At 55.2% G+C, this 21,729-nt stretch overlaps 1 protein-coding gene across 8 annotated transcripts in view; it reads left to right on the top strand.

Moving 5' to 3' along the window:
• LOC105186775 (probable serine/threonine-protein kinase DDB_G0267686) overlaps positions 1-21,729 on the top strand; it is a 123,517-nt gene that overhangs the window by 35,259 nt on the left and 66,529 nt on the right. For all 8 annotated transcript variants that reach the window (XM_025303136.1, XM_025303134.1, XM_025303133.1 and 5 more), the window contains exon 2: positions 20,264-20,310. In XM_025303136.1, the coding sequence (XP_025158921.1) occupies positions 20,302-20,310 (9 nt within the window). In that variant the 5' untranslated portion in view covers positions 20,264-20,301. The remainder of the gene's footprint in view (positions 1-20,263; positions 20,311-21,729) is intronic.

Below are 21,729 nucleotides of genomic sequence, written 5' to 3'. Positions count from 1 at the left end.
AAACAGCGGCGACAGCCGCGGCGGTGTTTAATGTCGACTTTTAACCGATCCTAAGCCTCTTAAATGCTTGCCGAGATTCTTAAGTCGAACAAAGAGCCGGCCGGCGCTTTCTTTCCTCTCTCGTCGAGGATCCTCGACGGGAGTCCTCGAGGGAGTCGCGCGAGAGAAGATGCCCCTGATAATTGAATCAAACGATTTATTCTCCCGATTAAAAATGATAGACCGTCTAAGGAGGTTTCCGGTTACAAAGCTGCTTTCCTCCCTTCTGCTACTCGTCCGCTCTTCTTGACTCGCGAGTGGAGAAAAAGTGCCGGCACGAGTGGGTAGTTCTCACCGAGGGCGATGCCGAGGGTGGCGAACGGTGAAACGCGATCTCGAGGATGCTCCACCTCTCGAGGAGCTCGCGGCTCGGTCGGTCGTCATTTGCATCCGTCAACCTTTGCGTTTAATTGTGGCGGCGGACGCCCCGCGGAAGTCTATCGAGCCGCTTCGATTCGGACTCGCGAGCTCGCGTAAAGCGCACGCGAGAAAGAGGTCGTTCGGACGCACTCAGCCGCCTTCATCTGGCATCCAGAGAGAGGCAGCTTCCCCGTTCGACAGCGCGCTTTAATGACGATAAGACCTCGGCTTTCGGCTCGAGTAATCGAACGCGAACGGACAGAAACAATATTATTGCACAACTGCGGACTCATACATAGTTATACATCGCGTCGGATGAATATGCACGTCGATCGTCGAAACCCCTCCCCCCTCGTCCCCCCCGCAGGCGGACGCCTGACAACCTTTGAGATTGGCCCGAGACGCGATAAACTCCACGGACGGGGAATTGAATTCGCATGCACGTGTTGGGCCGATCTTCTCGCGGCAGAAGAGGAAAGGGGTGAGGAGGAACAGCGACGTGTGAATGTCGGAGAGAGAGCAGGAGGGAAGAAGAACGAAAGAGAGAGAGAGAGAGAGAGAGAGAGAGAGAGACAGGCGGAAAACGACCAACCGTACTGACAAACGGTCGGTAGATTGATTTTGTCGGGCGTGCACCCTCCCGCCGCCCCTTCAATACGACTGAGAGAGGGATGCGTTCGATCCCATCTCGAGTTATTAATAATATCTCGAGGTTAGTATTTCCGAGCGGAGCGGTCGGGGCGGCGGCGGCGGCGGCGCGGGGCGGAAGGGCACGGGGGAGGTAAGAGTCGGAGGCTAAGAGGAAATGGGAGATCTCTTCATTTCTGTATCACGCGAACGAACGAACGAACGAACGAACGAACGAAGCGACCGAGCCGACCCGACGCGCCGCGTCGCGCCGAGCCGAGCGTCGAGGCCACAGATGGAAATACCCGATTTATATGCAAATTCCATATTTGTCGCCGCGAGAGGCGTCGGCCGCGTCGTACCGCGTCTGTCCTTCCCTCGAAAGAAGCCGCGACGACCTGCGGAGAGCCACGGAGAGTGCGAGCGGGGACTTTCTTGCGCGGATTCCACGGATCCTCACGTGGATTAGCCGTAATTAACGCAAACGTTAATTAATCTTCCACGAGGTCTCATTATCCTACATATCCGATAAGGCGATGACGAGAAGCACCGCTTGAGTCCTTCGCGATTTCTTCGATACGATGCCCGTCTCGTCTGTATGTACTTTAATTAATCGTCGCGCGTAAAAGTCATTAACTTTGGCATCACTCCTGCATTCTCATTGTTATCAAATATTCTGTCGCGCTTTAAACAATTAAATCGTTACCGTGTCTTTTTCGTGTAGGCTAAGACGTGTGTCTGTGTGTCTGTGTGTGTGTGTGTGTGTGTGTGCTGTGACATATTTTTAAAGCTGTTTTAAAGCTGTGCTGTCCTTATCGAATTTATTCACATCGAGATAAGAGAAGTCATTTCTTCATCTATCGGAGCAACGACGTCTAATTACGCAGCTAGGCAATATCCTATCTATGAAACCCGCCGCCTACTAATGGCGACTGTCGTTTACAAAATCTCGTTAACGTCGAAATATGGATTTCCTTTCAAGGGTGCACGGGGCAGCAAATTATCGAGCGGCCTTCCTTCCACCCTCGTGGGCCCGCGATATCGTTAATAAACCCAACGTCCCCGGCTCTCCCCCGTCTAATCACCCCGCGTCTTTTTTCCTTCAACCTCCCCTTCTTATTTTCTCCGTGCCTCTCACCGACGCTCCATCTCCCCTTCCCTCTCTTCGCTCTTTCTCTCTCTCTCTCTCTCTCTCTCTCTCTTTCTCGTGCAACATCCGAGCGACACCTGCATATTTGATGCGCCATGTAAACGGCCAGCCTTCACTGAATAAATGCGCGCCGTTCATGTATTATTAATGCACGCGTGCTAGATTAAAAATCAGCAGCTCGTCGCTCGATCGCGGTAAGAACGACGAGAAGATTACGAAAGGATTCGCCTGGTCAGAACTATTCCTCGCTGGTTGGGGATTTCGCTGGTAGTGCTGCCTTCAGGAAGTCGCGACTTAAATTTTCTTACTGTTCGTTCGCGCGAGTTTTTCCTCCGCTCGGGTTTCTTTTTTTTTCCCTCTCTCTCTCTCTCTCTCTCTCGCACAAACCCGCGGTAAAATCCGCGGAATTCTTTCGTATCGCCGAGATCTCGTAATCGCGAGTCGGAATCTTTGTATCCGGAATATTTTCTCGCTGCGCGACCCGCTGGCGGCTGCATTTTTCCGGCAAGAGAAATCTTGCCGGCGGGAGAAATCGCGGCGGTATTCTCTCGCGAATCGAATATTCTCGCGCGAGACAAGTGTCCCTCGCGCTGTGGAGACTCGCTCGCGATCTTATTGCGCTCGCGCTATAGGGCTCGGCTCGGCACGTGGCGTCCTTTGAAGTTGCGCAGGATCACCGCGCGCGAGAGAGCGTGAGAACGAAGAGAGAAGGCGCGCCGTCAATCGGGAGATTTTTCGGAGGAAGAATTAAAATTCTTCTGCGCCGATGAGCCTGGAAAAGGGTCGAGGGAGGAGACGAGCGCGCGCGCGCGCGCGCGCGCAGCTGTGTTCTCGAGAGGAAACCGCGAAAAGAATTTCTCCGAGATAAGCGGCGCCGAGCAGGGAGTGGGAAAGCACCGTCGGGACATTCCGGGAAAAATGATTATACGAAGTTGGAAAAACTTTGCTACGCCAGAAGAAGCGCGAGAGGGAGAGGGAGAGAGGGAGAGAGAGAGAGAGAGAGAGAGAGAGAGAGAGAGGGGAGGGCAGGTAGAAGCCGGCGAAGAAAGAGGGGAAGAGACGAAGCAGCGGTTTCTCGCGATGTCACCGTCGCGCGTTCATTTATCGTCTCGTTGTTTCCGTGGGAAACCGTTTCCGCAGCGTCAAATTGTGAGCTAAGCGTCGCATCCGAGTTATGAAACGATATTTGCGAATTTCTCAGCGCGCCTCGCCATCCGGTCGCAATTGCGAGTCTCTCGCAACAGTCAGCGCGACCGACATCCCGAAGGAAGAAGGATCTCAGCTCCTTCGTCTACGCCGCGCTCTCCGTACGAGAGACCGATCTCACGGAATTTTTCACGCGGAGTTATCGCGATAACCCGACGCCACGCTGGCGTCAGCGTGGATTGTCAGACGTACGCGTTTTATATTCCCAGGGGATTACCGGGATCCGTTAAGCCGCGGTTACATCTGTCTCGGAGAGACGGCAGACGCGGAACCGGAGGGTTTCCCAATTGCCTTATTTATATTTGTCCCCGATCACACCGTCGCCAGATTTTTCGCTCAGCCCTCTCGAGCCTCCTTGCGTGTTCTCCACCACCTCCATCTTCTTTTCCTCCGCCTCCTCCCCCGCCTCCCTTTCTCCTCGTCCTCGTCGTCGTCGTCGTAGGCGTCGCGGAAGGGTAAGACGGGACAGCGTGATAAATTACCGCGTGTCAAAGCCTCGGCGTGCATTCATTCGCACGGCGTTAGCACTGTCATTGGCACCATTCCTCATTCCTGCGTCCGTAACGAGCGACGCTCGCCTCATCGAGACGTCGCGAAGTCAGCCAGTAATTCCGCGATAATTTCGCCTCGCGGAAAAGTCCCGCATAGCGGTGCTATGCGGTGCTTCTCTCCCGCTCCTGCCGGGGCGCAGCTTAATTGAAGAGAGATGACCTCGAGATCGGCCGCGATTGGATCTTCCCTCGTTGGTGTTAACGTGGTGTTAACCAGGTCGTTTCATCCGCGGCACGCGAATGAAAGCCGCGGCGAGAATTTTCTCCCAACAAACGCGCAGCAGGCGGGTATTTCGAAAAATCTGGCGCAATCGGGAGCGGGGAAGAACGACCGAGTGTTTAATATGAAATGGAGAACGTGCACCGAAATGGCGTGCCATTTGCGACGTCCAGGCGAACGTCAGCCTGGACGCGCGCGCGTTGGCCGTTCCCTTTTCAACTTTGCCGAACAATTCTCGTCCCAGACGATAGGACGCAGAAGGTGGAGTATTTAGAGATCGAGGTATACCGGACAACTCCCTTGATGCCGGACCGTGGTCTCGTCGGAGATAATAGGAGCTCGAAAGTTTTCGAGTTTGCAACTTTCTCCTCTCCCACGCAATCTCGCCGGTTTTTTTTTTTCGCCCTACCTTCGCCCCCGCCCTCGCGTCGAACGAAATTCGTGAGGGTTATTTCCCTCTATTCTCGCGATTCTCCGCTTTCTCTTTCCTCTCTTCGTATTTCAGCCTGCCCTCTCTTTCCTCTCTCTCTCCCCCCCCGTCCTCCCTCCCTTTCTCCTTTTCTCTCTCCACGCGCGAGTCCGTCAGTTCTTTCACATTTGTTGCGTCGCATACCGTGTGGCAGTAAGTATAAGATATACGGCTGTAGATACGGCGCGAGATTTGTGGTCGCCGAGGCGCACGGCCGAAGGCAGGCCGCTTTCAGGTGGAGATTGCGTTTTGACGTCTGATAGATTCATGGTTATTGGAATCAGAGTGGTACTATTACGGCCGCGAGAAGTGGGGCGAGGTGACGCTAGTCGCCCCGAGCGAAGCCGCGTAAATCAACCGGCGCGCTACCGGAACTCTATTTTGGGAGTCTAGCGGCACATGGGACTCCTTTTTCCTCTTTCCCGACGCAAACACACACACACACACACACACACGCACACGCACACTTACCCAAATTTCGAGATCCCGAAGTCGAAAGTCCAACCGTGTCTCCTATTCTCCGGTCGATCCAAACTCCTCGAAATTCACGTACGACTTGCGCTCGGAAATACACTTCAGCACTTTGCGCGATGTTTTCCTGAAAAAGTAAATATCATTAAATTACACAAGGAAGCGAGCGGATACGTAGCTCGAAATTTACCGAGTGAACATGATCCCACACGTATCGTCGGCAGGTGTTGCGTGAAGAAAGCGAGCGTCAGGGCTTTATTTCGAAGTCTTTCGCGAGTGGGAGGGAGGTAAGGTGAGGCGAGACTGTGCTTTGACGTTGACGAAGTAGACCCGTAGACGGTGTGGGAAACGTCGCTAATGTCGTAACCGAGTGTCATCGTGCACCCTCCTGGAGCATCGGAACTCTGCGAGGAGTGGATGGAGGAAGGTGACGGGGACGGCGAAAGGGGATGCTGGGAGATATATCGTCGCTCGGGACAACCAAGGAGGTTGATGGCTCGAGGACGGGCTGGTTATCTTTTGCCTGTAGGTGCAACGATGTAACTACTGCTGGAGAAAGAGAGAGGGAGGGGAAGAGAGAGAGAGAGAGAGAGAGAGAGAGAGAGAGAGAGAGAGAGAGAGCTTTAGTGCCTACAAGAAAGACTGGCGTCTATCCACGACGACAAAGCCTTAGATAGGGACTGTCGCCGGTGTCTTTTTCGACGAAACTTTACGCAGTTCATCGTAAAAAGTAAAAGAGAAAAACGCGACGACGCTGAGCGCGCGACGGTTTCGCGTTCCGCTGCGATTTTGCGATTAGGCACAGCACGGTGATCGTTTCGACTGTAAAAATGCGTAAACAACGTCAAACAGACAGAGATTGCTTGGGATTTACCGAGAGCTATTGGCTCCGGACGGTTTGCTTCATCCGTGGTAAAGCAAGAATCAGTTTTGGAAAAATATATATATTCGACGGGAGATGGGCAAATCGTTCGGCGATTTTTCAAGGGACGTTTCCACGAGGCTTCCGAGAGGTACCGGCAATTTTCCAAGTATTATTCTTTCTTGGGCTCTGGTGTCCCAGAGGGTGGTCGGGCGGCTAACTGGGTCGGGGAGTCCCCGGACTATATTCCTTACAAACACGAAACCAATCGCGACACCTTCGATGACCGAACGAACGACTCGGTGGCAATAACGGCCGGTGGTCGAGGGGGTTAAGGGTTGCGGGGACGCGCGATGGCCCCGGGATGGAACGGTCTAGGAATCGAGGGGACAGTTGTGTCGCGGAGGACGAGACCATCAGCCCGGCCTCACCGGGACATCCTTGCTTTTATTGGCCATAAAAGCAATAATGCAACGCCATACGATACGCGTGCCGACGCTGAAGTACGACAAAACGATACAAATGCCTGGATTCCTCAGTCCCTTCCTTCCTTCCTTCCTGACCTCAACCCTCCTCTCAGCCGTCCTCCCTCCCTGTCTTGTCGACGCGATAGTCTCGACGAGGATCGCAGATCGGCCGCCGTCGCGTTGAACTCTTCATCGTGTGCGTGTCCGTTTAATTTATCAAACGTAACTTTATTCGTGCGTTATACTATTTCTCCCGATCATTTCTTCTCCACACTCATAAATTTGTTCTCACCAAGAAAAATTGCGAACAAATTCGACGGTATCTTACTTTCGCGATATTTCCGTTTGTAAAAATATATCGTTGCGGTATTCGTTGCACGTTAGTCATAAGTGCACGATAGAACGAAATATAATATAATATAATATCCTGGAAAATGTACAGAGAGACAAGTTTGACAAAGTACTTTCAACATATCAGCCTTTTGTAAACCATATGTCATGCTCGCGAGGTTACTAATCATAAACTCGTATTGCAAAATGCGCCCATCGCAAAAACCATCTTTTTAACTTCGCCGGTGAGGAACGAGGGAATTAAAGCAACGACGACGGATGAAACGATAATCGTCCGTTCTCTCTCTCTCTCTCTCTCTCTCCCTCTCTCTCTCTCTCGATTCTCCATTCGGCGAAGCTCATTTCGCGCTGTTTAAAAATCTCATGAAGGCGAAACAAAGGACGAGGCGCGAGTGCTCGGCATTAAACGGCTCTCGAAGGACGCGACGACGGGGAACGGAGAGGTAGGCGCAAACCCGAGGACGAGGAAGAGCGTCGTGATGACGTCTCAATTCCCCCGGAGTCAGCCTTTAAAAAAGCCGAGGGAAAGATCCTTATCAGAACGTTTCGCCTCGACCGGCCTAATTTACTTATGCTCCTCCCTTCGGGGCCTATTTACAAGTGCAAAATTGCCTACGCCCCCCTCTCCTTCCCGACAACCTCGGGAACTCGTTCCTCACTTGTTCGCAAGTCTGGGCTCCTTCTAGTATGCGTGCAATATACCGGTCGTTAATAATAACTAGTTCACCCCTGCTAGGAAAGGAACGTCTCGCTCGAAATAAATTAGATCCCAGTGGAAGAAGTACAACACAATGTCGCGTGATGTGCAACGTACTTTAGAACGTTCACATCGAGCTCCATCTTCTTCGATCATAACTTGATTCTCGCAAACGTCGGGGAGCAAACGTTTCTTCGGGGAAATCGAGCCGGATTAAAATTACAGAGTTTCGTAAGGTTGTCAATCGAGGAGTGTGTTTCGAGGAATTGGGATAAATCTTGATCGATGAATCTTGGTTGAATTGTCGAAATGATTGCTGACGGTTTAGGGTCGTCACCTGGTGAAAAGCGAGAGCTCGTCGCGCTGCAAGAACGGTTTGTTGAAATCTAGCGAGGACACGCGTCTCGAGACGGAGCCGATAAACGGCGTGTGAAGAGGTTTCTCGGGTTTCCTCCTTCTTGCGAGAGCGTCGTCTCGATGTCCGGTGGGGCGCTAAGAAGCAAAACGACACCTTGAGCCGAGATTACAACCGTCCGAATCCTCTTTTCTGGCCCTCCGGGGCCAGCGTCCCCGTGTCTTTACATCTGTTTTTGCGCGCGACGCGCCTCTTGCGAGGACTAGCCGTCTTCTTACCGTCGTCTTCCTCCCCCATCCCGATTCCCATCCCGCTCGCTCACACGTCTCCCCGTAGTACACGTACACGTACAGGACACGTACAGTACGCGCGTATGCAAAGTCCGCTCACGTACATGAAAGCGCCATATCCACGTTCCTCGAGGGCGCGGCGAATACATTTCGAGCGGGAATACGATTATCTCTCCGTATCGAGGGAAGATTCTTGTTGCATCGGTGGATTTATTAGCGGAAATTAGAGCCGTTACGGCGGATTCTTACGAAACTTAGAGAAGCGGAAGCGGAGGGCCGGCGAAGACGCCGTTCGTAGAAACAAATCGCGTCTATGATGCTCGCCAAGTCGCGAGCGCGAGGGACGCCCCCGCCATTCGACATTCATATTTCAGCATCATCGACGATGCTCGCGAAGGCGAAGCGGGAAAGGCGACATCACCTATTTCAATCCGCCTTCCCGCTCTTCGTCCGCGCGGAAGTCACGGATATTCTGAGGAATTATCGATCCACCTCGGCGGTAATTTATTAAACCTCCTCCTCTTAATTTTAGTTTACGCGAAACTTCATTCTCAAGCCGCGACTCCTTCTCGTCCCTCTTCTCTCGCTTCTCGCTCTTCATAATTGCAAAATGAATTGTGCCTGAAACGTGCAGTGCGGTCACAAGGGGAGACTTTTCATCAGCCGCGATAATCAAGTCGCGATAGCCGCCGATAAAATCACAATGACTCGCGCCCGAGATAGACGCGCGGCGACGCGTGAAACGGCGCGACTTTGTCCCGAAAACTGCGACTCCGTGTAATTTCGCGGGAGCGACGTTCGACGCGCGAGGGCGGCGTCTTCGCGAGGGATTATCGTCGCAGCATCCACAAAGCGACAGAGAGGAGCGACTTCGGGAGCGAGCGAGCGCGAGGACGCCGCTGAAGAAGCTAAGACTCGCCGGCGTCGGATCCGTCGCGAGCGTAAAGGGAATCGCATCATCATCGTAAACCGACTAACCGTCCCTCCGACAGGAGGGAGGAGAATGTCGAGGCTGGTAGGAGGGACTTTGAACCTTCTCGGCGTTAAACTATCCGGCAACCGACTCCGATCGCACCCACTTCTCTCCGTCGTCCTCACGTGTCTCTCTCTCTCTCTCTCTCTCCCTCTCTCTCTCTCTCTCTCTTTCTCTGCTCTCTCTCTCTCTCTCTCTCTCTCTCTCTCTCTCTGCTCTTTCTCTCTCTCTCTCGCCGAGCGCCGTCACGCAGGAGGGAATCTCTGTCACAGCACCGGCGCACTCGGTGCAACCCTCGCGTGCCCTTTTAGGCTTCGCTATCGACGAGTTGTCGAGAGTCGTGTGCCACCATTCGTTTCGTCGCTTCAAAATCGTGTCGTCAACACCTTCGCGTCCGCTCACTCTGGAAGTCGGTTGGATCGGTGAAACCGGATGGCATTGTTGAGCGGTGCAGCTTCTTGGGTATGTTCTGCTTAATTCCTTCGGTTATTCGATCGGGTGAAATTGATTTGGTTTTTGAAACGATTTGCTCTCGTGCGACGCTACGTCTCGCGTCTCAGCGACGTCTCTGCGTATTCCGCTCGGACGAATATCTCACGTTTTAACGCTCGCACCCTTTCCGGCTCACCCTTCGCGAGAAATCGTAACTTTCGGCCTCTCGAGTACGGATTCTCCTCGCCACCTTTGTTCTCGCGAATTTTTCACACGCCTCGCTCTCTCTCTCTCTCTCTCTCTCTCTCTCTTTCCTTGCCGCTTTTTCTCCCGCTATCCAGCTTGCCGTCTCTGACTCCCTCGCCCGCCTCATCCGGCTCCTCAGAGCAGCGGGGTTAAGACTTTTCTCACTTTCCACACATGTTTCACGGGTATCAGCAGACACGGTGGGAAGATTTGCAAGTTAAATGGCATAAACGAGAAGGCGAGGCTGCCAGTTCTCTCTCTCTCTCTCTCTCTCCCCGCTGCTGAGGCTAGCTCGATGCGCAAGAAGCGACCGGCGTATCGGGTTGCCACAATTGCGGCAACATTGTTCCTCAACATTCTTCGCGCAAGCAAGTGCGTGAAGAATATCGAGTCCTTCGCTTCTTTTTATTCTTCTGTTCTACAGCGAGCGACGGCCATCGTTTGCTCGCTTCGCAACGTGTCGAGACATTTTTCCTCGCTCTCCCTCGTTGCATTATTTCTAATGCCCGGGTATACTTTCCCGGTGCGGGTGATATCGTAGCGACGCGTAACTGATTGCCTTATGAATGCTAAAAGCAAGGCGATTCGTCGTACACGGGGAATAGACCCGCTCGCGGGTAGCATCCAGCGAGGAAAATAGATATCAATAATGGTCCCCTCGTGACGCGCGCGTCCCTGCTAATTTATTTCCCTATGAATATCCGAAAAGGCACCCTTTCCTTCCACCCGAAGACTGCCGGGGCCCGTTGTCTTCTGACTCGGGTGGGCGTTGTATGACCGGGACATTAAGACATTGTTCGCGTGATTTACACGCCGATTTGCATTCACGCGTCGGCCGTATATCAGGCGAACGCTATGCGTGAACTCGCGCGTTAGCTGGTCCGCTCGCACCTTCGCCGCGCGCGCGCGCATTAAATCCCATTGTGTACTCGTTACTTGAACGGACCCGTCACCGGCAGCGTGGCTTCGGGATAGCGTCGAGCTTCATCTTCGTACGCGAGCGCGCGAGAACTGTGACGCTAGTTTTCATCTCGTAAAAATCGGACGACGCTGCGCTGGAGCTCTCGGCGGTTCCAGCCGGACGATAATTTACGCGTCGTTTCCTCTAAGGATCTTCAAACTGCCGGTAGAAACGATTCATCGAGAGATCTTCGTCGCGAAGAGATCGCTCTCTCTCTCTCTCTCTCTCTCTCTCTAAAGGAGCGACTCGAGGACGAGGTGCTCGCGACATCCTCCGCGTGATGAATGCGACGCATCGCGGAGATTAATTATTACGGGAAAAAGCGCGATATACCGTAACCATCCCCGGAGTATCGTTCACGTCCTGGGGTTCACACCCAGACCCCCAGAGCTGAGGAAGGTCTTAAACTTACGGTGAAGAGCATCGTTCGACGAGGGGCAAGCCGCGAAAGAGAGACAGAAAGAGAGACAGGGGCTGGAAGAGGGGGGGAGGGAGCGGTAACCCCGAAGAATATTAGCGCAAGTTCGCTTCAAGCTTGCCAGGGACAGCGTACCCTAGCCTGTTCTTCTCGAGCGACGCCTAATTCGTGTACGCGTGCACACGTACACACGCAGACGCATACACACGTATACACGTGTACATCTTGCGGGGGTGGCAGGGTGCTCACGTGCGAGCGAAGCATCCTTCGCCAGGAGCTGAACAGCCACTGATGAACTTGAGTCATCGATCATCCAATTAGCCGGGCGATCAATCATCCCGCTGCCATTTGCCCCGAGCCTACCGACGGCCCTCGAACGGGTTGCCGCTTGCTTACAAGCATGGTCCAGCAGCGTCCTTCTGACATGGCCCGGCGCCGGCGGCGGCGGCGGCGGCGCGCTCCACCCGCTGGACGCGCGGGCCTCGTGTAATCAACCCTTTTCAACGCGCGCACCTTCGGCATAACGTTAACCGCTTTGCCTCCCCGCTCGCTCGTCGCGACTTTTTCATGCCGCCCTCTGGACGATCGATATTTCCAGTAGCGTCGCGGCAGGTAATAATTACGCGCGATAAGAGGATTTCTCTCGACAACGCGCTCGCCCACTTCCAGTTGCGGGAGCGAGTTGTTTGTGCTTGTAAACCGTCGTTACGCCTGCCTCAAGTGGGGGGGAGGGGGGTGGTCATTTTTTTCCTGCCACGTGAGCCCACGTGAGCTGACTAGGAATTTGATCGACGCGATTACGTAAAAAAAGATCCAGGATAAGCCGTGCCAACGCACGAACGTGTTAAATAGATTATAATTTCGCGCGAGGCTTTCTCGATCGATAGTCGGCGCTCTCTCCGCGCGCGGGGTGGGAAGGTGCCGCCGTAGAGACGTTCGGCGAAACACATCAACGACTCGTGAGCGCCACGGCAGAACGAGCATGAAACGTTCAAGCGGTATCTTCTTCGCCTTCGTCTGACGGCGATACTCCCCCCCTCCCCCCACGCGGCGTGTAGCGCACACCCCCGCTCGTTACCGTGTTAAGCACGGTAACGCACTCTCCGCGCGCGCGCGTGAATTCTCTCGAGCGCCTTCGACTCGCGGCCGGGGGCGATATACGGCGGCCTGATATATCGGATAATAATGCGCGATATGACGCGTGAGTTGTTAATTCGCGCGTCGCGTCCGATGCACATGACGCGAACTCTCGCGGATCTTCCGCCCCCGCCCCCGACGCTCTTCACCCCTCGTGTTTCTCCTCTCTCTCTCTCTCTCTCTCTCTCTCTCTCTCTCTCTCTCTCTCTCTCTCTCTCTCTCTCGTTCTCTTCCTCTCCACCGGTGTTTCCGCGCGACTTGCCGCCAATAGCTCCGTCCTCCCTCTCCTCATTCTCTCCGCGTTTCTCCGCGGAGCAAAAAATCGCCCGCTAAATCGACCGCACTTGACCCGCGAGGCATCGCCCGTTGCCTTGGAACCGTTAAACCCGGGGGCTTCTCGATTGTCCTGCGGAAGTCCCGGCGCGCGAAGCTGAGCCGAGGATGAAGTTTGGTGAATTTGTGAAACGCCGGACCGCGCGTCTGCGCGGTCAGGCGGAACGACATTGCTGAAACGGACATTGTCGGTCGAGGCCAACGGCGAGGTCGAAAAATCGACGACGTGCAGCCTGCAGGTTGCATGGCGCGCGGCCGCGCGCCATGTTTAATTTATGCTGATAGATCTTTACATTCCAAATGGGCTCTTAGGCTCTCCGTTTATTTAGAGGCGCACCGCGCCCGCTGAGCCGTCAGCGACTACTCGCTCATTGGCTGCCCGCCTGCGTCTCGCCCGCGAACAGCCGCGCCAGCGCGCTCTTCTTCTCGATTTATATCTATTTCCATAATTTCCTCTTAGCTGATAATTCACCGCCGCCGTCGCCGACGTCGACGCAACGGTTTCCTCCCTCGACCCTTTCTGGAATGCTCACTTCGGAGCGTTGTTGCGTGGAACGAGGCAGGGAATTGCCTGCGACTCCCGTCGCAGTTGCCTACGAGAGTTTCGTCTCCCCTTCTCCCCCCTCCCCCTTCCCTCTCTCTCCTCTCTCTCTCTCTCCTCTCTCTCTCTTCTCGCAGTCCTCGTCGGCTGCGACGAATCAGCCGTTCAAGTCCGCGGAAGATGATACCCGCCGCTGCAACCCACGAGACGACAACTTCAGAAGACTCATCGCCGCGCGCGTTAAATCTTGCCTGTGATGATATCGCGGAGCAGGACTCGTCAGGACATCAGCCACGTCTCGCGCGTGCTCCCAAGTACTTAAGTTCTTACGCGTTGGCGAAAATATTTCCCGAGTAGAACAACGCGCGTCAGCCAGCCGCGCGCTTTCGCCCCGGCTGCTCTCGGGGCGCGCCGGGCGCTGAAGACGACGCAGGCTGGCGAAGCCAAGGGTGGCTGGGGACCGCCCGCCGAGCGCTAAGCCGATAGGCCGTGAATCTATGGGGTGGGCGCGGGAACGAAAATCTAAGTGTCGGGCGGAAAACGTCTCTTTAATGCTCTTAGCGTCGTCACGCTACTTCTGCGAGGGCCCCGCGAGAGCCTCCCGCGCGCGGCTCCGCGCTCCGCGCCGTCGAAGAATATATTCTTCGCGTAGAGTCTTCGAGCGAGAAGGTGATAATTGGGCGAGAGTGATCGCGCGAGTTCCGAATTCCCATCTCGCGGGAGATCTCGCGGGTGCGAACTGTGCGAGAAAGAAAAAAAATTCGCACGAGAGCGAGACGAATATTCATTCAGCCGCGCGAACCGTTCTCGCGTTCTCGCCGAGGCATCGCCTGGCCCTGGATTTTCGACCAGCCCCGTCCGGACGCCTCCCTCTCGCCAGAGCCACCCCCGCGAACGCGCGGGGTCCATCGCGGTGGCGCGTTCGCACGTTTCCTCCGTCGAAAGGAGAATTTAGCGGCGCTCCCGTGCCGGCTTCGACGAGGCAATCCCTCGTCGACGGTGGTCCCTGTCACTGCGTGCCCGTGACAGCCGGCAATTAACAGCCCCGGACTCTCGCCTCTCTTTCCTCTCTGTCTCTCTTTGCGTCTCTGTCCGTCGGCGTGCCCCCGCGCTGACGCGAGAAGCGCCGCCACGCTGGAGCGTCGCTACGCTAGGCGCCCGCTTAAATAATTGTCCCCCTCGTCGGACGGTTAAGACACCGATTTGCCGGCGACACGTCCTCTACCCCCCCTCCCCCGGTGCCATCCTCCTCCTCCTCGTCCTCGTTCGCTCTTTCGATCCCGACGCGCCAGTCTTGTCGCCCTCCCGCGACGCCAGTCGATAACACTCGTCAATTTGGCCGCCGTGTTTTCCGATTATTCCTGATTTATTCCGAGCTTCCGCGACACGCGCACCCCCGCCCCTCTCTCGCTGCTGTCCCCGCTGTCCCTCGAGTGCGCAGCCAGGGCTGCTGTCGGAGAGAGCGTCGGCGAAGGTGGAGGCGAGCGACGCGCGTGGGCGTGAGTAAAACGTGGGCGGACTCGTTCTCGCGGCGTCGTCTCTGCGAATTGTCTTCCGCACGGGAAATTTTGTTATCGATTCATCTCAATCACCGGGGACAGCCGGGGGGGGGATGGGTGGGCGGGGAAGGGGATGTTTTCTCGAGAGCCTCTAGGTGTCGCGGCAATGGTGTCTAAGATGATTACCAGTCCGATTTAACTTCCGCCAGCTTGCAAGGGAGAGCGCGGTACACTCCAGCTCCTCGTGGCGCGGAAGAGACTCGTCGCCAGACAAATGGCATGTTTTTATCTGGCATCGCGCGCCTTTTTATTTGAGCCCCGATTACGGACAGGTACGGGGTCGCTTTATCTCGCGGGGATAAAGCGACCCCGTGGCGACGTGCCGTGCCCCAAGACAGACGTCGGGCGATCCGCGCTGTAATGATACAAGTTTCCTCAACGATCATTTCTCATCGAAGTTCCCGGCCGAGGAATAACAATTCAAAATAGCGTGCCTCAATTAATGAAAGCAAAGTGGAAGTTATTTTTCTCGAGAGGGAGCAGCGCGCAGGAAGAGAAGCGACGAGGAGCCTCTCGCCCGACGACGAGTCGCGCGTTCTCTGAAGCAGCGTCGCGATTCAGCGCCAAATTCAACGCGCGTGATTGTTACGTAACTCCGTCTCGAGTCATGCGATTATGCGAAGTGTCCGCGGATTCTCGACGAGCGACGTCGCCGTTGTCGTCGAGGCTACGTCCGCAGCCGTCGGAGCCGGGGAGCGAACTTTAAACGCGCCGCTTGACGGCTCAGCCTCGTGATGGAGATATTACGTCGTGAGGCGCGTCGTCCTGATGACGGGGGTGAAAAACGAATAAACGAACGAGCGCTGCTCCCCCCCTCTCCCCCCGACTCCCACCCCTAACACGGTCATCCTAACCTCGTTAACCGGCAGTACACTGTTTGTACGGTAATCGTACGCGAAGCGAGAGGAACGGACGGAGGGAAAAAGAAGGGTGGACTGCCGCTGCCGCCACCACCTTACACGTCGGGGGCTCTTACGCGCTGTTTAACTTATCCATTTAAAACTCAAACACGCGAAACAATTAATTAGTAATTAACGCTAGCCGGTAGCCGGAGCAACGCAATATATACAATATATATATATATATACAATATATATATACAATATATATATATAGAGAGAGGGGGGGGGGAGAAGAAGAGGACAGGTGGACGGATGTGCAGGTGGGAAAGACGTTCCCCCACAAAGGGCTGCCTCTCTCCAGCCTCCTCCGGACGGGGATATTGAATGGATAGCAAGAGGCTTCCGCGAGTGCAAGAAACTTTAAAGTTCGAAACTTTAGTTCTGCTGTTAGCTTCTAATTAGCGGACAAACAGAACCGGCTGCGGGATACAGGGATCGCGTCTATCGGTGTGGCCTGCGAGGAAGATATTGTGAAATAGACCGCGCTACTTCTACGCGCTACCTCTCCCTTTCACTCCTCCGCAACTATTATCTCTTTCAGATCTCTTTTAGACGGCGAACCCGTTAGAATTCTCGAAGGCCGAGGGAATTGCTGATTGGGCCACGCCGCTGTCATTGTGAGATCGTTAAAAATTCGAATGTGGACGTAGAGAGAGAGAGAGAGAGAGAGAGGGAGGAAAACGCAGTTTCCCTTCGTTTCTTCGACCATGCTTTTCCGCGACCTCATTTTTATCCTGCGCACATCCAACCACATATCTGTCGCAAACGTCTGCGTTGACGTAACCCTCACAACCCGAGTTACGACATTCGACTCGGACAACCCCTTGCGCGATCGGCGCCGGCGCCGGCGCCGAACGCGCTCTTTTTTCGCCGTCGTCGTTGGCGGTTCTCTTGCAGATTACCTGTCACTCCGCGCCCGAATTAACCGCTGCCCGTCGACGCTATGAAAACGTCGGTGGCGGCGTCGGCGTCGGCGTCGGCTTGCGCCGCGCGTTCACTAACGTTTACTCACGAAACGACAAACGCACTCGCGCCGGAGGTTTTGCATGGACGACGGCAGCCTGTATCGGTTCTGAACGGCGGGTCGCGGGGGTGGTCGGCTTGGCCGGGGTGGCGAGTCGGGTCACCGTTGGTGCGAGGGTTTCAATATGCTTCGGCAGTAGTTACCGGAGAGCACCCTCTCCGGACCACCGCAGATCGGTCTAGGCGGTGAGCAGGGCGGAAGGGAGCGGAGGGAGGAGGGTGGAGAGGCGAGCGAGAGAAGGCGGTGGAGCAAGGAGGACTATCGTGCTGCGGTATCGGTCGCCTTGGTTATTTAGGAAACCATATCAAAGTTTGAGTTGGCTGCCTGCCGCTGCTGCGGCACCCTCCTATCGGAGCCCCCGCCTCTGGACAATGAGGTCTCTTCCGGTCTCGTCGAGGTCGCCCTTGACGTTCGTTACAACGCCGAATAACGGTATCTGAAGCCACCGGAATGGTTCGGCGGAGCGCACGAGAAAATACGTTGCGCGCCGTGGAAATTCGTCCGCGTGCGCGGCCCTGCTCGTCCTCTCCCGCGAGCATTGAACTCGCAGAATGGAAACAATTTTCGCCCGGCCAAAAATCTCCGTCGTGAAACTAGCCGCCCCGCTCCTTCGTGTGTTCAACGCGGTTCCAGAGTCCTGCTTTCTCCAAATCGAGCCTGGCTCGGGAAAAAAATCTGCATTTCACACGAGGATGGCTCCCGGTGGTGCTGTGCCGCTTCGACGGCGATGAGGCGTTTTACGGCGCGAGATAGCTCGCAAAAATGGACTAATCCGCGGAATGCGATGTTCCCGCGCGCGCGGCCGATAAGGCGAAACGGCCCGATAAGGACGAGATAAACAGACGGCGCGAAGAAAGCGCGGCCGGCAAGTTTGCGCATTCCTCGCGGCAACGTGCCGAGGACCAATGGAAGACGACGTGTTACCGCAGTGAATTGTAGACAGCGAGAAGAGGAGGCGGTTCTTCTAGTTTCCCGCCAGGTCCGCGGGTTCTTCCAGGAAGGGTCTAGAGATTTAATTAAGGCAGGGCGACGGGTAGAAAGACGAGTCGCTACGTCGTGTAAACTCGAGCTCACCCGTTGCCCCTCGCCACCCCCGCCCCTCTCGCTCGCTCCTGTGCTCTCCCCCGTGTTCTATCGCCGTCTTTGAGACGAGTCGAGTCGGCCGCTCCTTCTCTTCGCCGTTCGAGAGTATCTCTCTCTCCCTCCCTCCCTCCCTCTCTCTCTCTCTCTCTCTCTCTCAAACTCGTGAGAACGCTGCACACGTCTGGAGCGTAGATCTTGTTCGGCCGAGCGTGTGCGCTCTCAAAATTCGTCAGGTCACTCGGATTTCCAGAGTTCCAGAAATTCCCTCGCAGAGGCCCATGTCTTATTGCGACTTTCGTGAAACCTCGTCGCGAGGAGACCTGCCTCGGCAAACTTGGCGAGACACTCGATTAGACGACGAAGAGATACGATACCTCCGTCGCGCAAAATCGACGAATTCGTGGCGACGCGAACGTCGACGTGGGAGGGAGATACATGAGCTCAAATTGCGAAAGAAAAGAAATCATTACTACGTACGCATCGCCGGACTCGATCGAGCGGAATAATTGCCGGCGCGACTACACGAAGACGAGGAAGAAGTTCCTGCTTTCACCCTGTCCTCCCGCGAGCGAGGAGCGCTTCGCGCTCGACCGCATTCTCTCACTCCCCCTCCCTCCTCTCTCTCTCTCTCTCTCTCTCTCTCTTCATTCAAACTCTACCTTGAAACAGCGCGCAAGCATCATCTGCCTCGCGGTTTCAGCGTCAATAATTTGCAAAGGCTGCGGGGCAGGTTCTAACCGACTGATTTCACGCATCTGGCGTTTGGTGGTTTAGTCTGGCCCGGTCCGTGTCGGCTCCGGAGAAAGAGAGAGAGAGAGAGAGAGAGAGAGAGAGAGAGAGAGAGAGAGAGAGAGAGAGAGAGAGAGAGAGAGAGAGAGAGAGAGAGAGAGAGAGAGAGAGACACACACAGACGGCGCGGAGGAGTGAGAGAGAATCGGGCGAAAGACGTCGGGCAGGCCGAGGGAGAAGGTGAGAGACAGTCGGGGTGAGAGTGAGACGAGAGAGAAAGCTGGAGTCGGAGGACGAAGGGGAGGGCGGATGAGAGCAGAGGGCGAGTGCGGGCAGTCCCTGCCTCGCCGCGCCGTGGTGGTCCCGTGATCAATATTCCTTACCCCCTTTGCCTTGGCTTACCCCTCCGGCACGATACGGGTGCCCCTTACCTCGGGAAAACCCTCCTTCTACCCACACACCCGCCACCCTACACCCCGTCCTCCTCCTCCTCCTCCTGCTCCTCTACCTCCGACCCCCGCCCCCTCGGGGGAGAACCCGGCAGAAACCCCTGAAACCCCTCTCGCACCCTCGTCTTAATTAGGAGTCTGAATCTGCGGCGGACACGCGTATAAGGGTAGGTCGGCTAGGAGGTCGAAAGAGGGGGAGGGGGGCTGAAGTGTGGGTGGGTGGTCGGTTGGCTCGCAGCGGAGGCCGGGCTAAATCCGCAGACGAGCCTCGTGTCCGAGACATTATTCCCGACTTCGCCGCGCCGCGCGATCGTCCGGCGCGGCGCGGCTGCGTCGGGCCCACCCTTTTTATTATTCCCCGAGATAAACACATTTGCGCGTCCTTAGCCCGCGTCCCTCCTCGCCTCGGCCGTGGGATCAACGTCGGCTCGCGCACGATCCATTTTCTGGACGGAAGAATTTCTGCCCGTCGACTTCACCCCCCGTTTAACACGCAATTAGCCGAGTCCGCGCGCGAGTCCCTCTTCATATTTCTTGCGCTCATACGGGGGGGGGAGGGGGATGCCGGCGCGGCGGTGGGGAATTACTCGTCGCTCGCTCGCTCAAATGCGGAAGAACGAAGTCAATTGTCATCGCGCACGAGTCGTTACGTCGCGCTGTGCTTTTTTCTGTTCTCCATAAGCTCCCCCTCCCCGTTGCGTTTCCGAGTACGAGTCGAAGAGCGCGTCGCGCGCGCGCGCGCGCGCGAGTGACGTCACGCAGAGACTCGCGCGGAAATTACGGATGACGTAGTCGTAATAGTCGCGATTGCGCTGGAATAATTAATTATAGCCAGAGGCTCGCAGAATTTTAAGGAACTCAAAGTACGCGTACATAGGTATGTAAGCGCGCAGCGTTCGGGCAGCGGGGATATTTACATGCGTGGTAGTACATACAGGGTAGTACATGGAGGGTGGGCGGCGGTGAGGCTGAACCGAGAGGATATTGGGGTTAGGCCATTCATTAGATTATGGGAATTTGGTGGTACCCGTCGAAGGGAAAGGAGAGGAAGAGCCGGGGCTTGGCTGCGCGATCAAGGACCACCCCACGTGCATTAGCCTGCGTCACAAGGCGCGGCTGAAGGGTTGAGGGTTGAGAATGCGGAGAAAGAGAGCGCTCCTTCGCGCGGGGCTTGGGGGCTCTCTACATTTTCGCTCATGACCTTTTATTTTACCACGGACGCGGACTGGGCGACGCTCGCGCGTCGCCGTTTACGTTGCGTTAAGAGCATTCGGCGCGATCCGACGAGAATATTAATTGCACGAGTCTGTACGCAAGTCTGAGAAAGAAAATAATCGACCTTTTTCTCTTTGCTGTTGCAGAGCCGTCCCTCGCGAGGCGGGAGTATCCCCGCCAAATCATGAACAAGGTAAGGCTTTAATATCTTGTAGTAACGTAGAAATAATGATATTATATATATCGAGAAACTCGCTCGCGATTATTCGGAACGTAAGATCGCGTCTCCGCGCGAATTCGCTCGGGTCTGGATAATCGGGCAAAGGAACATCGCGCCGTGAGCGACGATTTGCATCTTTCATCGAGGAGACTAGCGCGAGTCAGTTACCAGGGAGGATCGATCCAACACCTTTAATTGGTTTTCGTGCGCCGCGACTCGCATTGCGTGCTCGTATCTTTAGTTACCGTTACCGCAATGTCTGTGTGCGCGCCCGACCGATCAACGAAATCTTACACGCGCACCTTGCACGGTACTCGCGTACTGAAAATCACGTTGAACGTATGAAAAAGTCGCGCTTTCCGACTCTGGCCGAGACGGCTCAGACCGGTGATTGCAGTCGGGCGGCGATTTGAACACGATCGTCGGCCGTAATCACGCGAGACAATCGACTCGCCTCGATATGAAATTAGCTCCGCGTGCAGCTCGTGAACTGATAATCGCGCTGGAACGTACGAGAGAGTGGGGGCGGGCACTTTCTTCCGCCTCAGAGGCGCGAATACGCCTCTCCTCGAATATGTAAAGCTGCGAAGTCTCTCGAAGATACTTGTCACGTCGAGAGAGTCGTTCACATCGCCGTGTTGGTTACTTGCTTGCAATGTACATGTATAACTTGAGCCTCATTTGTAGGCCCTTTATGCGCCGTCTGCCTTTCCTCATTATGCATTGCACATGAGAAAACTTGCTTGAAATCTCTCACTCTCTCTCTCTCTCTCCCTCTTTCTCTCCCTGGCCCCCTTTCTATTTCTCGCTCTCTCCTTCTCAGTATCCCACTCTCTTTCTCTCACTCTTCTTTCTCTCTCTCTCTCTCTCTCTCTCTCTCTCTCTCTCTCTCTCTCTCTTTCTCGCTCTACTCTACCACTCCCCCTTCGCCACCTTCGTTCCGGGGGTGCCGAGCCACCACCTACCTCCTTCTCCCGTCTGCCCCGCACATCGTTGCTCCGCCTCGTACCTCGGCTTCTTTATAAACTTTTAATGACGGCAAAGCCTAATCGAGAGAACGAACGAGCATGCCCCCCCCCTGACCTCGCGGAACTACCTGGGAAAATCAACGTTGAATCTCGATGTTCGATACTCAACCGGCCGACCGTCACTGCGAAAAGACGTTCGCGCAGGCTGCGATAATGGCTGCGCCACTCGCTAATTATTATTGATTAATTTATCAATATTGCCGGGAGTGTGGGGAGACTCGCGAGGTTTGGGGAGAACGCGGGTGCGATACACCCACGGTAATATTCAAGTAGTCGGACAACTTTCGTAACTTTGGCGCGTGTTCGTTACTTCGTTATGTTATACAACATAGTACACGGCGTGCAGCGCGAGAGATGTGGAGGG

Source organism: Harpegnathos saltator, unplaced genomic scaffold (assembly GCF_003227715.2).
Source record: "Harpegnathos saltator strain DR-91 unplaced genomic scaffold, Hsal_v8.6 scaffold534, whole genome shotgun sequence".
Classification (NCBI taxonomy): Eukaryota; Metazoa; Arthropoda; class Insecta; order Hymenoptera; family Formicidae; genus Harpegnathos; species Harpegnathos saltator.
The sequence above is the reverse complement of the archived record's forward strand: the minus strand, read 5'-3'. Positions and strand labels throughout refer to the sequence as shown.